General features: G+C 32.4%; 1 protein-coding gene across 1 annotated transcript in view; it reads left to right on the forward strand.

The window, feature by feature from the left end:
- Positions 1–20,307, forward strand: part of LOC134260096 (uncharacterized) — a gene marked incomplete at its 3' end in the record, with an annotated part of 103,227 nt that overhangs the window by 71,009 nt on the left and 11,911 nt on the right. Inside the window, exons 10-12 of the mRNA XM_062742706.1 lie at positions 2,190–2,231; positions 7,029–7,496; positions 13,563–13,802. Coding sequence (XP_062598690.1) covers positions 2,190–2,231; positions 7,029–7,496; positions 13,563–13,802 — 750 coding nt within the window. The remainder of the gene's footprint in view (positions 1–2,189; positions 2,232–7,028; positions 7,497–13,562; positions 13,803–20,307) is intronic.

Here is a 20,307-nt window from a genome sequence, read left to right on the forward strand (position 1 = left end):
TTTTGGTAAGAGTTATCTACTCTCTTTTAAATTTACTTAAAAAAATCAATTAAAAAAAATAGTCGGTAAAAAACTGTTTTCTGTTGTCATTCTTTTTTTATGTTTCAATGCATCTTTCCACCGCAGGTTTTATTGATATTCAAAATATTTGCAATTTTTATTTAGGTAAAAAAAACCGCTTTTTCCCATAGACTTTAATGCAATCTTTGTTAATTACTTACCGCTTACTTAATGAAATTTTTAAAACTTTCTCGCGGGCAATCATTTTCCAGTATAAAATGCTTTAATATAAAACAGAGTACTATGTACTAGACAGAGAATTAAGGGTGGTCCCATTAGGGATGGAAATCCTTAAATGCTTGAATTATAATCTGTATTTACATATACATACGATGTGCTTCTAATCTGATTTCACCTGTATTTAAGAGGCACAGTTCGTATATTTATATATTGGCCCACTGATCAGCATTATTTTTTTTTCGGGGAAAAATCTTTTAAGGATATCCGATCCTCAATCAGGAAGGATAACTCACAAAATTGATTTTTAGTTTGAAATGCATCAAACTGAAGATTGGAAATGGAATTTTTTCATGCAATAGTTTTCATTTTATTCATGTGTATGCAGTTCAAGGTTCTTAGAAGTCGTCGAATAGGTCTAATCAAAGTTGGCATTTGTACCCGATAAATTGAAAAAAATATATATATTTCAGTTTTAGAAAAAATAATATTTTCTTGAATCCAGCCTTTGATAACAATACTTATTATCATGATATATAAATGAGAAGTGGTTTGTGGTGTCGTGCAGTGGAAGTAATAGCCTTTTATACTATGTATTATAGAACACATGACGGAAATAGGAGACAAAAGATACTAAATAAGTATAAAAATCGTAAAAAAAAAACTTTAAAAATCTTTTTTAAAAATCCTTAAACAAATAAATAATTTGACTTTACGAATTTCTAATTTGTCCGAGGAAATATCTAAATGGTCCGAACAAATTGATAATAAGTCCGAACAAATGGTCCAATTCCTCAAAACGCAGCACTGTTAAGGCCTACTATGAGAAATCAAAAAAAAAAAATATATACGTGCAAAAAGGGGGGACCTTTTTAAAAGTGAGTTTATTTTAACTAAGCTGTTTTATTATAACAGAGCACAATTACTTATGGAAATAGCATAGCATAACCCACTCTGTACTGTATGAAGTTTGGTCCCATAGATGGACTGTCATGTAATGAATGCATAGTTTGTGTACTAAATGTAGGTCAAGAACAAATTTCAATATCGCAAGGGCATACCCTAGTTGAAATTAAAAGTTCAAGCTATCAATTCTTTCTGCATACTTTGTAATTTTTGAAAAGTGCCGCTGCTTTGAATAGAATTCGCTTTATAATAGTTAAATTTTCAGGTAAATAAGCCAATTTCGAAATATGTTTGACTTTTACCAAATATTTTGTCTACTTATTAAATTACGCTTTCGATTTAAAGAAAGCAGCAGCACTTCAAGTTAAGAAAAAATATCCTTTATCTATATTCAAAAAATGGTTAAGATCTATTAAGTGTATGCCCTTGCGAAAGTACGATTTTATGAGGCATCTCGATGTAAAATATACGTAACCTGTACACAAAAACACGACATAATTTATAAAATGCATTCTCTTGATAGTTGATTAATAATCGCACTAAACAAAAGATTTGCATTGGTATTAATGGACTATTTAAAACCTGTATTTTAATTTGTAAATACCTATGATGAAATCATACTGACGTAACATCCTATCATTTATAAATGAATTCCTATTTTGAACATAAACTTTAATCTTTAAAATAATTAATTGAAAGAATAAGTTCCTTTAACATGAGATATTTTAAAAATACATATAAAAGCAATGTCTCGTATTAAATGTCGGCAATGCTCATTTTATTTAATCAATGTGACCTTAATTTATGCGAAAAACCATGTGAGCTTAATGAGTTCGTTGAGTGGTCTGTTTTACAATACTTTATCGTATTTTTCTAAGTCATAATTTCTTTCAAAGCATTTCTTTTATCTTTTAGCTACATAATATAACGTATCTACGAACATGCAATAAACAGATCTGATCCCCTTTTTTTCGTAATATAGTTCAGGTTTATTTTAATAATTTTGTTCTTATAATTTTCAAATTGATACATGTTTTCATTTGTAGACTGGGTAGACAATTACAACGTATGGAAGACATATTTATCAGGTGAGTCATTTACGATAGAATACAAACTTTTAAATCGGTATATTACTTTAAAGGAGACATGGCGTAATTTTTCTGCCCCCGTAAACGAAGTTTTTTTCGTATTCGTCCATCTGTCCGTCTAGCTGTCTCTCTGTTTCTCTGTTTGTCCTCAAAAACTTTGAACTTGCCCATAACTTTTGATTTAGCTGATCTATGACATTAATATTTAAGATGTGTATTCATGTGACAATGCCTATCTATGGGTTTTACCAAAGTTGACCTTATGTCCCTGGAGTTTTACCCACTTTTACACAAAACTTCTTAATTTCTACTTTGGTTATATCTTTTGAACAGTAGATACCAGGACATTTGTACTTCAAATATGCATTCTTTTTGGGAGGACCCTAGATTGGATACCACCAATCTTGTCTTTTTGACCTTGACCGAGGAGATTTCTGTACTCGACATGCTGAAAAAAAACCAAACCTTGACCATATCTTTTAAAGGGTTAGAGCTAGTGCTATCATACTTTATTTATTCAATCCATGTGAAAATACTTTTCATTTGATATCAAGCCCATTGATCTTTTGACCTTGAAGTTTGACCAACATTTTAAATTTTCTTTTGCTTTGGCCAAAAGATTTGAACGGTTTTCCTGGGACTTTCGTACTTCACACATGTATTCTTCGTGGCAAGACCTTTCATCGGATACCAATAACGTTGACCTTCTTTCCTTTACCTAAGAGACACGTGTCAAATTAAGCATTGATAGTTACAACTAAAGAATTGTTTAAAAAAACAATTAACAAAGAATGAAATTAAGATTTACGATTTACAAATTCAGGTTTACATGTACGTGTACATTTTAAGAATTACAGAGTTGGAATTTTGAACCCGTTGGCTTCTCATACAGAAGTGCTTCTACCAAAAACAGGGGCGTAAATTTTATGCCCTTTCCCTTTTGCACAAACCATGGAGCGTTTCGTGTAAACCATGCAGCGTCTCGAGCAAACAGTATAGCGTTTCGTGTAAGCTGTTCATGTAAGCCTTTTAGCGAGCATGCGAGAATCGTGTGAGAAACGTGCGACCTTCCTGTAAGAACAGTGCGGCTTTCGTGGAAGAATCATGTAAGAAACGTGAGATTCCTTCAGAAGTCATTTCATTTTAAGGTTTGCTGGCCCTCTCATAAGACCGATAACTATCAAAGTACAAAGTATGAATACTACTCACAGTTTTCTTAATCAGGGTTTCCTAACTGAGAAATTTTGGTAGTCATTTCGATGAAATTAAACATATGATGGAAGCATAACTTTCTATTTCTTTTACCAAATTCTTTGTTATTATTTAATTAAATTTTACAATGAAACATTTAAATCCAAATTCAAAAGCCTTATAAATTGAATAAGCTTTATCTTTTAAGGACCATTTTAAAATTGGTTTAATGTTTCAAGTACTTAATAGAGCATTTTTCTTCGTGTGCTATTTTTCGCACATGAAGAAATATTTAGAAGAAAGATAAATCGTCCTCAAAGATGTATTTTTTTTTCTTACAACCACATACAGCATTGTGATTTTCTGACTAAGGAAGTATCACTTCATGGTGTTTTAGAACATGATTTTAATAGGTATGATACTAAGTATTATTTTCAAATGCACCTCATGTTTTTAGTTTAATGTTGTGATAATAAATCGTTACTTTTTCTGTTCTCTGTTGTTGAATTTCTTCATATCATGATGTGTCAAAAAAATTATTTCTAAAAAAAAAAACACCTCTTCATACTTCAAACTATTTTCTATGTGACTCTAATGTTGTTTATGAAAATCGATATAGCAAATTTTAAATTTTCAAAAGTAAAATTTTTAGCAGAGGGTCTAGACCACTTAGATGTGGCTAGCTATCGATAAGTCAGGAGTTTAAATCATGTTAGTATTTTATTAATCGGAATTATTTAGTTTGGTGTATTTTAATATTATAAAAACATGAAAAAAATGGAAACAACAAAATAAAATTAAAGTGAAATGTATAATACATTTATTTGCGATATTTGTACAGAAAATGCGTTCAATTGAATTACAGTTAATTATGTACGGCGATTTTAAGGACATTGAGATCAATATACCAATACTATTAACGCAAGCGTGGCTTTTTAATTAATATTTTTTTTCCTCAAAGAACTCCATTTATGACCCTGATTTAGTCTTAATATCAAAAGTATGCGAGGAAAAAAAGTTTTGAAACGATGTGTGATCTTATAGCCTTTGATGAATTATTTTTTGTTTTATATAATAGATTAATAAAATATACTCTTTATTCCTAATGATATACACAAATTTATAAATTTGGAAGGAGGAGGGTACATGTATTCAGTTTAATGAAAGAATTTTTGAAAATGTCTTATTTTCTTTCCTATTTGAAATCCTTTGTTAATTGTGTGTGTTGATTCACCCCTTAAAACATATTGGAATCTTCTTCCGTCATTCTCCTGTGACCAAGGTAGTTTGCAACAGCGATACTACGAATGCATAAAACTACAAATCTGTTTAGCTACATGTACATGACACCCGATTTTTTTTCTCAAATAAAAAGGTTCTAGTAATATTGAATGGATACAACATATTATATCCATGGATTTCATCTTTTATTATTAAATCATAATTTCTATTTGCACTGTTGTGACGGGGATCCTCCCTGTGACTTGCACTGATTAATAATTAATATTTTTTATTTACACCATTTAATATGTACATATTTAAAACACATATATTTATACACTGTAATAATGCACTAAGTTCTTAATTAAAAGACACTTCCACCTTCATCGACATCTAAACTTATTCTCCTCTCTTCTCTCACGTGTTCTCAGAGCATGCCAAATCTCTTATTTCCCATTTTCTCAAGCAAATCAACCTAATAATCACTTTCATCTCTTCGAACTCTATCAAACACAATAAACAAACGATAGTATACCTGACAAACAAAGAAGGATATGGAGATAACGAACATTATTCAATCTCAACGTCCATTAAACAATATACAAAATAGAAGCAGAGCAAACACGGACCTCCAAAACATCAGAGGTGGGATCAGGTGCCATGGAGGATTGAGCATCCCCTGCCGACCGGTCACACCCACCTTGTGCTCGTTGTCATGATCAGGAAATAACGGTAAAAATCCTCGTCAATTCAGTGTATAAATAATGGACTAACAATTGGTATGAAAAACGTCAGTCAGCATTTGACACAATGATAAATTGTATTTTCTGACAAGGTCATTGTATCGACCATAGAATTTACGAAATGATGGCTTTAAACGAGACTGTTGATATTATTTCTTGTTTCATCAACTTGCTTGTCAATAATTTACCTCGTTTAAGAAAACTGTTCATACGTAGAGCACGCTCTTGTGTATCGAATCAACTGAGATATATATACTCCGTATGCAGGTGATGAAGGTATATTGCTGCATAAGTAAGGGGAGTAGACGATAGAAAAGTTAAAGTCATCATGTTTATCATATAGCTTGGTTGTAAGATTACCATTAGTGTCTTTTTCAAGTAAAATATCCAAGTATGAAGCAGAAGTGTCGGACTTTTATCTCAAGCTCACCAGGATATATCGTATCGACGTAGGAATGGAAATTATCATTATTAATTGACAATACGTCGTCGATATATCTAAATGTCGAGTTGAAGGCCACAGCAAGTGTTTTCTTCTTTTCACGCATAAGATTTTGCATAAATTCGGCTTCCTATGAATATAAAAGTAAGTCTGCTAATAATGGAGCGTAATTTGTACCCATGGGAATTCCAATAGATTGTTGGAATACCTGGTCTCCAAAAACCACATAGATATTGTCAATCAGAAACTCGAGCATCTTCTTGATGTCATCTTCAGAGTACTTATGTGTGCAATCAGAATCTGTTTTAACAAAATAATTTTTCAACTGACCAATGACGAGGTAAGTAAATTTACGACTTCCATTTTTGTTGAAGAAGCAGATGTCAATGATATCAAAAAGCCTGGATTTTAATTTGTCGTGGGGAATTGTTGTGTATAAAGTTGAAAAGTCGTAAGTTTTTAAGCTGTTGATTTTTGTAAAGTCTTGTGATTTCAAATTGTTTAAAAGTTCTTTAGAATTTTTAAGTATCCACATCTGAATTACACCACTTCTTGAATATATAGTTGCACAGTACTCTTGAAGTTTTTCCTTCACTACTGTCAATATTTTAGTGAGAAGTAACAGAAGAGGTGGGTTGAACATTTACTGGAACGTGCTATGTATCTTTGTTTGTAAGGATTCGTATGAAGTTTCGGAATCCAATATATATAAGGTAGTTCAAATTCATTTTGGCTCTGTGGAATATTACAAGTATTCAAAACTGACAGGTGATTTTGAAAAATTTCTTCCATAGAAAGAGAATTATGAGTATAAGTAGAATAACCACTTGTAGAATTGAATCCAAGTTCTTCTAGAATGCAATTTATAAAATGAGCCTTACAAACAAAGACAATGTTGTTACCTGCTTTGTTTCAAAACAAATAAATTATAAATCCATGCTTGCTCACTGTCTTTAGATTTTCTCTAACTAGCTAAAATGACACTCTTGACACTCTTGAGAAACATCGCTTACGCCGCGCACCTGCAACCTTATCAGATCTTCTAACTCTTTCATTTACAAATATTTAACTTGGGCGGTTCTGCGAAACTGTATATATTTTAAAATCTTTCTACAATCCAGTGTAATATGAAATATTTCACAGAGTTGTGCTACTTCCGAAAGATAGTAATAATTCTTATAATTTTCTTATAATTTTCAGAACAGTTCTCCACCCTGACTGATGGTGAGGTGTCCGTGTTATTCTGTTTTCTGTGTTCTGACTCCGGTTCCCCTGACTTCACTGTAACAGAGTGGCTGGATTTGCTTAATAACATACGACAAAGTGTGTTAGATAAAGATAATCCTGAAACACGTGAGGAAGCACAGCAGACTCTGGACAGACTGAGGTCACGTGATTACCTTTGGGAAGATCAGGACAAGATGACAGAGAATACAAAGGATGAGACAATGTATAGGATAACATTAAAAAATCGTTATATTCCATTTTATCACAGTAGTTATCATGCAGCCAACATGTACCTGAGGTCACGTGGATACAAAAGAAAACCTGAAGAGAAGTGTGTCATTGGGGTTGCTGATTACCTTCTGATACGCCGTCTACAGATGAACATACTGACTCACGTCACCATGGAGGACACGAGTATATATGATGAGATACACCAGATATGTAAGTCATATAAAGAAATGTAAATTATTTTACGATGTATGTTGATATTGACCAGTAATTGACTTAGAGACACTTCAGGAGAGATACTAAATGACTGAAGAAAGACTTTATCTAGAACTGAGCCTGTGCGCATAACACAAGTATGGAGAAACATTTATGACATAACAGACATACATAAAACATTAACATTGTCTAAAAAAAAAATTAACGAATTTATTAAAACCATATGAATAAAAGGACTAATCATTACCGTAAATATTGTGCTATGTGGGATATTAATCAATATTAAATAAATAAATAAATACATCTGCATTCATTCTTGTTTGAGATAATGTTTACTACTATACAGAGGTGTGCAACCGGTATATCGGTATAAAATCAATTACCGGTATTACACGATATTTATAAAAATATGTAAAAACCTCTTTTATTTTAGAAACAACTTTTTTCTAGCTTTAATTTTAGTGTAACCAAAATGAAATTTTCATACCATTTATATTGTTTTATTCTTTAGGTGACATTTTATGATTCATATACTTCAGAACCCCCCCCCCCCCCCCCCACACACACACACACACACATTGTTCATTATTTCTTAAATTCTCTTGGACTATTTCAAATTGAAAAAAAAAAGGTTTATACAGAGTACATTGTAAACATGTATAATATTTTAACACTTTTTATATATTTTAGCTCACCTGAGCTAGAGGCTCAAGTTAAACTTGAAACATCAGTTGAAGGCTGAAAGTTAAAGTTTGAAACTTTAAACCGATTGTAAACTTTTCACATTTTCGACTTCTTCTTTTCAAGAACCACTTGGCCAATTTAGACAAAACTTGGTACAAGGCATCCTTGGATAAAGAAAATTTTAATTGTAAAAATGAAGGGCCAAGCCGCCTCACGAGGGTAGATAATTGAGAAAGACAAAAATAGGGTTGGATCATTAAAAACTCTTCTTTATTAGGAACCACAGGGCCAGAAAGGCTTAACCTAATGTGGAAGCATCCTGGTGTAGGGTAGTTTCTCAATTGTTCAAATCATAACCCCCTGGGGTCGGGCGGGACCACAATAGGAAATCAAAGTTTTACATAGAAATAAATAGAAAAAATCTTTAAAAATCTTCTGATGAAGAACCACTCGTCTAGAAAAACTGAAACTTACGTGGAAGCATCCTGGGATAATGTAAATTCTAAATTGTTAAAATCATGATCATAGGGAGTAGGGCGGGGCCACAATGGGGAATCAAAGTTTTACATAGAAATATATAGGAAAAATATTTGAATATCTTCATCTCAAGAAACCCTGGGCACGAAAAGCTAAAACTTATGTGGAAGCATCCGGTGTAGTGTAGATTCCAAATTGTTCAAATCATTTCCCCCGGGGGTCAGGCGGGGCAACGATAGGGAATCAGAATTTTACATATAAATATACAGAGAAAATCTTGAAAATCTTGTTCTCAAGAACTATTGGGCCAGAAAAACTGAAACTTATGTGGAAGCTTCTAGGGATACAGACCCTGAAAGGGTCGACTTTCCCACCTGAACAGTGAAAGCAGAGCGAACGGTGAGTGAACGATATGCGAACGCTAAGCGCAACCTGGTGAACGATGTGTGACCGGTGAACGGTGAGTGAACGCAGAACGCGAACGGAGAGCAAACGCGAGTGCAAAGTGAACGGTGAGCGAACGGTGAACACAAGATAAATGATTTATTCGGAATGACCTTGACCTTTTCCTTGCATTGAAATTATTGTTAATCTTTAACTAATTCTAATTTTTGGTGCTAAAATATAAATAAACGATAAACAAATGAATTATAAAAACAATTTATTCTGCACATACATGTTCCGATGTTTAAAATCGATATTTTAATAACATGATTTTAATTGCCGTTAAACATGTGCAATTGATTCATGTACCGAACACGTAAAGTTTAAATATAACATTAATCTACATGTATACTTGCTATGCTTATTCTTTTAACGAATAAAATAATGCAGACTTTAGAAGATGAAATTACAACTTATAGAATGAATTAATTACATTGTACCCGATTTAAAAAAAAAAAAAAAAAAAAAAAAAAACTATACATGTATTTTCGTGCCAAGCCGATTCTGAGAAAAATAACGGATTTTTTTTTTTATTCACAATGTTCTGTTAACATATTGCATAAATCGATCGTATTTAAAAATTCTAAAGCATAATATTCTATATTTGTGTATCATTTTTATTATTTTATGATTTTTATTTAGCTATCTTCTCCATGTATCTGTAGACATTAATTTTCCGGCCGGGATAATACTCGGACAAGATCATGGAAAGAGTCATTCCAATTATTATTAATAGATTAAATTTTCAAATTAAACTGAGTAAGTAAAGTACTTTCAGAGTTTAATTGAACAAAGAAATGTACAAGAGAAAAAAAAAGGAGAGAGAGAGAGAGAGAGAGAGAGAGAGAGAGAGAGAGAGAGAGAGAGAGAGAGAGAGAGAGACAGCCTCTATTCCTAGATATCTGTTTTATCAAATATAAATTCGTATTATTTTCCAAAAATATTCCAAGCAGTAAAAGTAATTTTTTTTAAGATTAACAAATTCGTCTGACAGTAATATTCGTCTTTTATCTTCCATCTTCAACTTCACACGGTTCACAGGAAGTCCTCGTGCTTGTCCTGTTAATCAAATTTATTCGACAGTGAGGGTGTGGAAATCTCGTTTCATCGAGCATGCCGAAGGCAAAAAGTCAACTACTATTTCCAAGAGGTTTAAACAGTTTTACCTATCATCACTTAATCTAATTTTTGCATTCCTGCAGAAAAAAATGAATAAATAATGGGATTATATACTTGAAAGGATTAAGTTTAAAATTGGATTAAAACATATTCCCTGCCAATTTAAAATACTTTTGTCGGCACATGCATTTTTTGAAATACTACTATTTAATGACTGTTTGATGTTCGTTTTACAAAACTGATTTTCTTGTGTTACAATACACATTAAATATTAATATTCTGGATAAATTAACTAAGAATTTGATTTTGGGAGAAAGGGCGCCGGGGGGATCTTAATTATACTGAATGGCAAATATATATTTAGGTACGGTGAATGAAGGAATTTTCTCTCGCTAATAATAGACTTAACGTAAAGTACAAAAAATTCTAATGTATGACATTTTAAACAGTTGGTATTTTCTAAATATTAAAATCACGCTATTGATTTAATTAGCTCTAGAGATATATAATTAACTGAATATCTGCAGTACTGTTCATAATTCTCAGACGTAATTATAGTTTAATATGTTTTCGTGCATTTTTGTTTAATACGTGTTATTTATTTATTTATTTTTTTTGTGCACTCTTGTCTTATAAAAGACTTGGACTATCATCCATCCCTGAATGATTTTTCGTCTTTTGCATTTCAAAATAAAATGTTGCCGTGCGTGAAGCATTTGTACATTATCCTTTTTAAAAGTTATTATTTTATCATCGTTCTACATACATGTAGGTACTTAATGTATTATTTTCCAGGGACATTTCATCGAAAAATTAACAGCCAACTTATAATAATAGAAATATGAATATGGTAGATATTTTTTGCAATGAAATAATTATATTTCAAACACGATATCTTAGTTATTTAATTAAAATACGTTTGAATCCTTACAGTACCATGTAAAAGATAAGTCCTTTCACTTCGGAGTTCCGTATGACAATGAAGACTGAACGATAAGTGAACAGTGAACGCAAGGTGAACGCAAAGTGAACGGAACGAAGCGCGAACGGTGAACGTTTTGTGAACGGTAAACGCAAGTGCATGGTGAACGGTGAACGCTAAACTATGAACGGAGAGCGAACGGTGTACGAACGGTGAGCGAACGGAAAAATGGGAAAGTAGAACGTTTCAGGGACTGTAATGTTTGTTCTTAATTGTTCAAATCATGAGCCCCGGAGGTACAGTCCCTGAAACCTTATACTCTCCCATTTTACCGTTCGATATACGTTACAGTATAATTCAGAGTAACCCACCACCCGGCGCCTTTTCTTCCGAAATCAAATTCTTAGTTAGTATATCCAGCGGTCGTTCACCGTTCAGGTGGGAAAGTAAAACGTTGTAGTGACTGTAGGGTGGGGCCATAATGGGGAATCAAAATTTTACGTAGAAATATATAGGAGAAATGTTTAAAAATCTTCTTCTCAATAACCTTTGGACCAGAAAAGCTGAAACTTATGTGGAAGCATCCTGGGGTAGGGTTTATTCTTAATTGTTCAAATTATGACCCAAGGGGTCGGGCGGGCCCACAATAGGAAATCAAAGGTTTACATAGAAATAAATAGGAAAAATCTTTTAAAATCTTCTCAAGAACCACTGGGCTAAAACTGCTGAAACTTATGTGGAAACATCTTGGGATAGGGTAGATTTTAAATTTTTCAAACCACGGGGGTAGGGTGGGGCCACAATGAGGAATCAAAGTTTACATAGAAATAAATCTTTTAAAATCTTCTCAAGAACTACTGGGCAAGGAAAGCTGAAACTTTTGTGGAAGCATCCTGGGGTAGTGTCGATTCTTAATTGTTCCAATCATGACCCTCGGGGTCGGGCGGGACAACAATAAGGAATCAAAGTTTAATAAAATAGAAATAAATAGGAAAAAACTTGAAAATCTTCTTATCAAGAACCATTGGGTCAGAAAAGCTTAATCTTTTGTGGAAGCATCCTTGGGGATGCCAAAGATTCTTAATTGATCAAACCATTACTACAGGGTGTCGGGCAGGCCCAAAATAGGGAATCAAATTTTTACATGGGAATAATAGGAAAATCTTGAAAATCTTCTTCTCAAGAACCATTGGGTCAGAAAAAAGGAAATTTTTGTGGAAGTATCCTGCGGTAGTTTTTATTCTTTATTGTTCAAATCGTGACCCCGGGGTAAGGGAGGGGTCGTAATGGGGAATCAAAATTTTTCATAAAGATATATAGGAGAAATCTTCAAAATTCTTCTTCTCAATAACCATTGGGACAGAAAAGCTGAAACTTTTGTGGAAGCATCCTGGGGCGTCGTTTATTTTTATTTTTTTAAACCATTACCCATATGTGTCGGGCGGGACCGCAATAGGGAATCAAAGTTTTACATAGAAATAAATAGGAAAAATCTTTTTAAAAAATCTTCTTCTCAAGAACCACTGGGACAGAAAGGCTGAAACTCATGTGGAAGCATCCTTGGGTAGTGTTAATTTCAAATCGTCAAAATTTTGGTCAGAGGGGTAGGATGGGGTCACAATATGTATTACAAGGGAGAAATCTGGTGAAGAACAGAATGGCCAAAGCTCCTCAGGTTAGCGATGTGGCCAATGGGCCTCTTGTTGTTAAAGAGTTCTCTTATAAATTAATTTCTAGTTGATCACGTGATCAAATCCCTCAGTAGATTTGGTCACCTACGAACAAAAAAGTCATTTCCCAGTGAACATTTTTAACAATGTTGTTACAGTTTATTACTTATATTAACATTTGAGACGAAGGATGTCCAGTAAAACTGCAAAGAACAATGATCGCTGCTGAGAAAAGTCTAACTATTTCATAAGTTTTTAAAATATTTGAAGTCAAAAGCGGTGGTATCGCCTGCATGTGTTAGGCCCTAAGTTGCACTGTGACAGAAATATGTAGACGAAGTATAACTTCGTTCTGTGATTCGATCACGCTATGACCTACGACTCCCAAATAACATTCCTACAGAATTGAACACATGTCCTCCTCAATAGGTTCATAGGAAAGATATTAGCAAATGTAAATATTTTGTGCTATTTTTTACCTGGTATTTTATTAAAAGTAAAGTCTTATGTGTGCAATTAATTCGTATCTCACTTAAACTTAAAGATAGATTCAAATACTCAGTACTTATATTCAATCTCTCTTCTCAATTTCATTAATGATAGTTAATCTACAATATATTGCAAAGTATTGCAATATTAAAAGTAAAATATTGCAATATATCGCAATATGGTTTTCACTTGCAATTCCCAGCTCTATATCTATGTATGATTAAGTGCGTTCATAATATACTTTATTCATTTTTCCAGTGAATATCCCAGACAATATGCTATGGGACAGTAAAAACAAACGAAAACAGTTTTTACTGAATCTAAGGGGAGAAGGGGAGGCTGTGCATTACAGAGGGCGATCGCATGACAGTATGGATCACGTGAGATGGCTATGGAGATACGGGGTTTATGCGAGACCTGACATCGTGAGATCCTGTATAGGACTCCATCCTCACAATGACATTTACATCATCGACAACAAACCTTATAGGAAACCAAGTAAGAAGAAATACCTACTGATGCTTTATTTGATTAAAAAACATGTAAACATTTAACACAGTATGATTACTCATTACAATTTTGCACGCCTTTACATGGACGATTCCATTCATCAAGATAAAGGCAGATATTGTTTTTTACGGGTTGGTAAATTCCAAGTGAGGAAGGGACCTATTTTGTACAGGCGTGAATGCCTTGGGGGCTAGCAGCCTATTTGTTGTCATTTTTCTTCTGATCATTATACACTTGAAGGGATTTACATGTAATGCATGCAGTGAAATACACAGATGTCAAACTTAACCTAATGTTGGGTCGTTGAGAAAATGCAAATTTAGGAGCAAAAATTTGTAATGAGACATATTGAGTTAACGAACAGTATTCAAGATAAAAATTCAATAAAACAATGCAAAATAGGAGCAACGCAAACACAGACATCCAAAACTAGAGTCGTTGTCAATAATCTATATTGTTTTATTTTTGAATGTTTGATAAAATCCATATAGTCTATGCCCTTCGACTTATCATGTAATCCACAAATACCTTCATCGTTCTGGCGATATTTTCTTCATTCTCTACATTCCATTTCCCCTTGAAGCTCCAATGCTACTAGATAAATTCATATTCTATCCAAATTGTAATAAAAAGCTCTCTTTTTAAGTTTTAATGAGTGGGTTAAAAATTAGCGATGATGTCATATTTATTTAAGCATTCTTGTCATTATTAAACCAGTGAATCTAGTCCTCTTGATTACCTGTGCCTCATCATGTCACGGCTGGTGATGATATATCTGACGAGAGACTTCTTTTACTTCACTGTATTGCTATCAAAAATTGCAAATTTTACGATTTTATAAATTATTGATAAAAGTAAATAAAATTAAGTTGTGATTTTGTCTGTCACTTTCGAGCATCTAATGATGCACTTTATTGACAGGCCTATCTTTGAATGCGATACTTAACCCTTTCTCTACCGGCACATTTTAGGTGATTTTGGAGACTTTTTGATATGACATTATTAAATCATTTCCAACCTTTTTATTCAAGGAGAAAGATAGGTATATTGCATACCATTTTGTAGGGAATGTCTAAGATATGATATTTTATTACTATTCAGATACTCAACAACTGACCTTATTAGTAAAAATGGAGGTCAAAGGTCAATTTAGTGCAAAATTTTATGGGATTTTTGGATATTTTGTATTCTTCAAGCTAAATATTTATTATGATGTATGTTGAAATAGGAAATCACAAAAGAGCATGATACTGTACTACATGAAACATATAAACTTTTTTTTTCAATTCTGCATATAACTACTTAAAAGCGGTTGCTTGGCAACCCAGAATTTTTTAATTTTCGGGCAAGAATTTTCGTTTATTACTCATCCTAGACACATTTATGCATCCCAGCACATATAAATGTTAGATGTGATGTCATAAAAGTACAAGGGACGAACAGCATATAAATTGTCTTAAAGTTTGACCTCATTAGTACTATTTTCAGGAGGTCAAAGGTCAAATAAGTGCAAAAGTTTCATCAATTTTTTTTCAACACTTTTCAATATTTTTGCCATAATTTTACACAATGGATGATGAAATGAAAAATTCTGAATATACTCTCAAGAAGGGATCAGAACTGCAATACCCATGCATCATTTTAGTTCAAATATCTGTTTAATGACCTTTAAATGGTTGCTAAGCAACAACTTTTTAAAGTTTTTGGCTATATACATGTTTGTTATTTCACATTCTGGACACATTCTCGACACTTTTTGTTTATTTTATGAAATTGTTTGTAAGAAATGGGCCATTAAGATGAAAGAACATTTTTGTATTTAAAATTGACCTTGACACTCTTGTTCTTAAGGGGGTCAAGGTCATATCAGTACAGAATTCTGCTTTAAATTGTAAGTAAATATCAATTTTGAAATGCTTCAATCATGGATAATTTATTTAATAGTTGACGTGATAAAAATGGCAAACGACAAAATTTGCAAGCAAAGAATTCTGGTCTGCTTCTTAAAAACCCCTAGCAAATCATGGATACAATCTTTTTGTTAAACAAAAAAATCCATTCTCTTGATACCATTAAAAATAATCTTTATTTTCATGGATTTTTTCATTACAAGATTTTTCTGGTATAACAGAGCTTAAGGGGTACAATAAAGACTTGACGTGTTATCTTGGAGGGAAATAATAATAATAAATGTAGCATTGGCAATATTTAACGCAAAACTGTTCAGTCAATAAGTTGAAAATGTGACGTTTATATCCAAATATACAAATCCAGAAATATATATTGCAAGATGAATTCCAAATCAGACTGAAATCTTCAACAAAATGTTGAAGAGCACTTTTACTTTGTGTCCACCATTCTTTTATCAACTGTCATTTCTCTGTAGGGCTGGAGGAAATTCTTTGACTTGTCCAAGACATTATTATTTGCTGTCAAGTACAAGTGATCAGCTTCTATCCTGTAAAAGATTTAAATATTTTGAAACAGATACATGTCATTGTGTATATAAATTTACATTTATAAATAAAATTAAGAACGCTAAAATTACTACATATATTTGATGTTCCTTTTAAAATTAAAATTGAATTTATTATGTGATTCAAGTAGTTAAATGATGTTGCTAAGTCAATGTATCAGGACTGATAATTCAACAACCTTGTAGTAAACCATCATGGTAAAATTACTGAACTAAAACAAATAGCATATATATGGCAATCTGACTAAAGTCTCTGTTTACGCTATCGCAACATATAAAAAATATCTGGCACTGGATGGAAGATCTAATTTTAATTAGATTGCTACAAAAGCCATGAAGGGACACATCAATTTTTCAAAAAAGTAAAAGATGAGATCTCGAATTAGACGATCCAATCCCAGGGATTACTAAATTGTTCCCTCGATTTATAATTCGAGATCTCGAATTAGACAATCCGATCTTACAGATTACTAATTCGCCCCCTTGATTCATAATTTAAGATCTCGAATTACATACTGGTAATTCGTTATCACAGATTAATAATTCGAGATCTCGATTTGATACAACGTCAGTCTTCTCATTTTCTCTGTGCTCTTGAATTTCATTACATATATGTACAGATACACCCAATCATTTTAATCAATTTGTGCGTTCTATTTATTTTGCTTCAGCAACCGGTCAGTTCCAACCTCTTTCATAACTAATTCAACTTATATTTATTTCAGAAATATTTATATGATAACACAGGACCCATATTCACTTTTACTATTTAGGACTTTCAATTATTCTAATATACATGTAACTTAAAAAACCTATTGTACAAATATCAGTACTAGCATATGGATTTGAAAATGTTCATGTATTTTTCTCATTTTGGACCGTTATATGTAATAAAAGGTAGGATGTAAAATACTACAATATTCTATTCTTTAAACATGTATTACCATATCTGATATGTACAGAAAAATAATTTTATTGAAATCATGGGAAGGGTTTACATTCCAAGGGAACGAATCATTTAAACTAAGAGAATGAATTATACAATCTGAGATAACGGATTGTGTAATTTGAGGGAACAAATTGATAATCTGTGAGAATGAATTGGCAATTTGTTATAACAGGTTTTCAATCCGAGAGAACGGATTGTATAAATCAAGAACTCGGTTTACTTTTATAAATTTTTAAAATTCTATATCCCTTCATGGCTTTCATAGATTGCATACTTGCATGGCTGCCAGGATTGTAAAAAGAAAGGAGACAATAGACTGCAATGTTACTTCAGGGCAAAATTCCTTGGGCAAGGCTGTTCGTGAGCATGGGAGTGTTGATAAACCATCCAGTGAGTTTGACTACCAATGTATATGACGTACGATATTTGGAAAGTGTCTGAAAAATTGAGAAAATGGAAATTCTAACCACATACTTTATGCAGATTGGAAATACAACAGCAGTCTATAAAAACAGCTTGTTCCATATCTCGGCATTCATTGAAATAGATATTACATGTTTAAATAATGTGTTTGTATGAATAATCAAGCATCATAAGTATTATGTGTTTCAAACACTTATTTTTCAAAATATAAATCAAATGTTTATAAACTTGTAAGAATGCAATATTATGAGAATGACACAAATGAAATTTGACTTTATTTTTTGAAATTTTAGAAATACAGAAATTTTCAAATACCAAAACAAAATTTTACCGGTTCATTGGTCTCCTTACATATTAATTGGCCTTCGTAGTTCATGGTAGGCTTAGCAAGTGGGTATTCACAGATGAAAGTATTGTTCCATATGGTGCCAGCACCCTAAAAATTCAATGTGAAAGTGGTACATGTACACACACTGGTACACACATACTGAAAACAACTATCCATTATTATGGCAACTTTGATTTTACTTTGAACTTTCGAGTGATTGTCAAAAGCATCAAAGTTCAAAAGCAACACAAAATTGGCTGAACAATACGAAATACGCTCACTGAAATATGAAGATCTAGTACATGTGTACATTTAGTTTTCTTTTGAACGTGAACTAATTGTGTTTTAAACTTAAACTATGCAGTCAATATACACGTATTCTCACCTGCTAATACCAAAGGCATGTCCGTATTATTTGAATCATTGATGTGATGATCTTCGTCGTGAAATAATCATGAAAATTGACGTTCAGATTTCGGATCGCCATCATTCATTTTGTTTACTGCTATGGCGGAAACACGTGGTTATTTCAATTCATATCAACTCATACAGTGATGAGTCGTATTTTTATTTATAAATGCGAGTTTTTATATTGTTAAATTTCGTCTTAGAGCTAATTAAATTGCAAATTAAGAATACAGTATAACAAGATACAATAATACTAAAAATCTGATTTTTTTTAGTAAAGATTGACGTTTAGGGAATCTACAATTTTTATCAACATTGTATATCACTATATGAAATATACATCATTACATGTAGATGAATAAATTAACATTTCACTTCACACAAAAGGCAGAACGATAGTATATATTTGTTTTTTGAAATCTATTGTTTTGTATTATGCATTTATTTCAGTAAAAAATATGAAATGGTCAAAAAAGTCTTATAAAAGAATTTGTTGTTTCGAGTAAGGCGCAACAATATCGACCTTGACGTTACATGTAAATATTGACCGATTTTTCCATAAAAACTGTGCGAAGGTCACAAATTTAAATTATCGTAATGAAGAAAATACTGAGCGTAAGAAGACCTGTAAGGGCTTGTTGTAAAGGATTTTTTCTCTACTTTTACCAACTTTATTTTGTTTTCCCTATTTCAGCACAGAAATAAACGTAAAATTGAGCTTTGTTTAAACTTTACGAATAAAATCGAGAAAAAACACAGAAGTGCAAGAAAATTCTTGTTTTTAAAATATACTTTAAAGTAATAACAATTATTTTTACATATTTTAAAAGCAAAGAAAATATGCTTAAAGAATATACCATAATTTCTTTATAAAGATAATCAGGAAAAAAATCTCAATCGTCGGGAAAATTGGCAATTGCATTGGAAAATTACGCCATTTTCAAAAAGTCACGTTTGTGTTCACAACGTAAAATCGATTAAATACCGGCAATCAAGACATAATCTTTTTAGATATTTTAAAAGTAGAGAAAATTTCCAAAAAGATGATATATAGTTTATATACCTTCATGCTACCATAAAATAGATACGGAGATCTTATTTTCGCGAAGTCGTGTTTTAACGCGCCACCTGTCATTTGACCGGTACGGAAGTGAAGGGGTTAAAGTCTTTGCCATAAATTAAGTACACGACACCATAAGTACGTACATATTTTTATACATCCTCCAACTTCTTAAGCAGCACAGACCTAATCTGATGAGCACTTATTGTAAAAAAAAAGGTAAACAAATGCAGGAAAACTGAATGTAGGAAATATGTTGAAAGAAAACTGAAACTTATGGAAGCATAGTACATGTATATGTATTTGAAATCGTTTTAGCACTTACTGATAATTAAGAAAATAAACCAGATGAGAATATAAGTTACTATGCACCAAAATCAGTGTACAGAATTACTCAGCCATAAAACGTATTACGTCACATAGGGAAAAGGTTAAAATATCCAAGACACCAGCAAATTGAAGACGACGAGTTACATAAATCTTTTAATTCTACCATTTCATGCACCTGAGGTATACACATTGTTTTCCAACTTTACTAAACGATAAGATTTTCTTGAAATCTTGCTGCAGTTTACAAAAGCTCCATGAGGTCTGGTTTTCGGATTGCCTAATTGAAAACAAAGCCAATAAGGGGTAACTGAGCAGTACAATAAAACATGCTACCCGTTGTAAGAAAGGGTCTGGAATGGTTTCAAAACAATTGTGACGATGACGTTTAACGCATAACAGAGCCACGTCAAGATCGTGTTATTCGTTCTGCAACATGTAAATTCCTCAACATACCCTCGCGGGTATGTTGAAGAAGCATATAAACCATTTCTCGGGAAATGTGTAAAGATGATTACGTTT

This window comes from Saccostrea cucullata, unplaced genomic scaffold, assembly GCF_032062105.1.
Source record: "Saccostrea cucullata isolate Sc308-1 unplaced genomic scaffold, CSIRO_AGI_Scuc_v1 ctg3167, whole genome shotgun sequence".
NCBI classification, from domain to species: domain Eukaryota; kingdom Metazoa; phylum Mollusca; class Bivalvia; order Ostreida; family Ostreidae; genus Saccostrea; species Saccostrea cuccullata.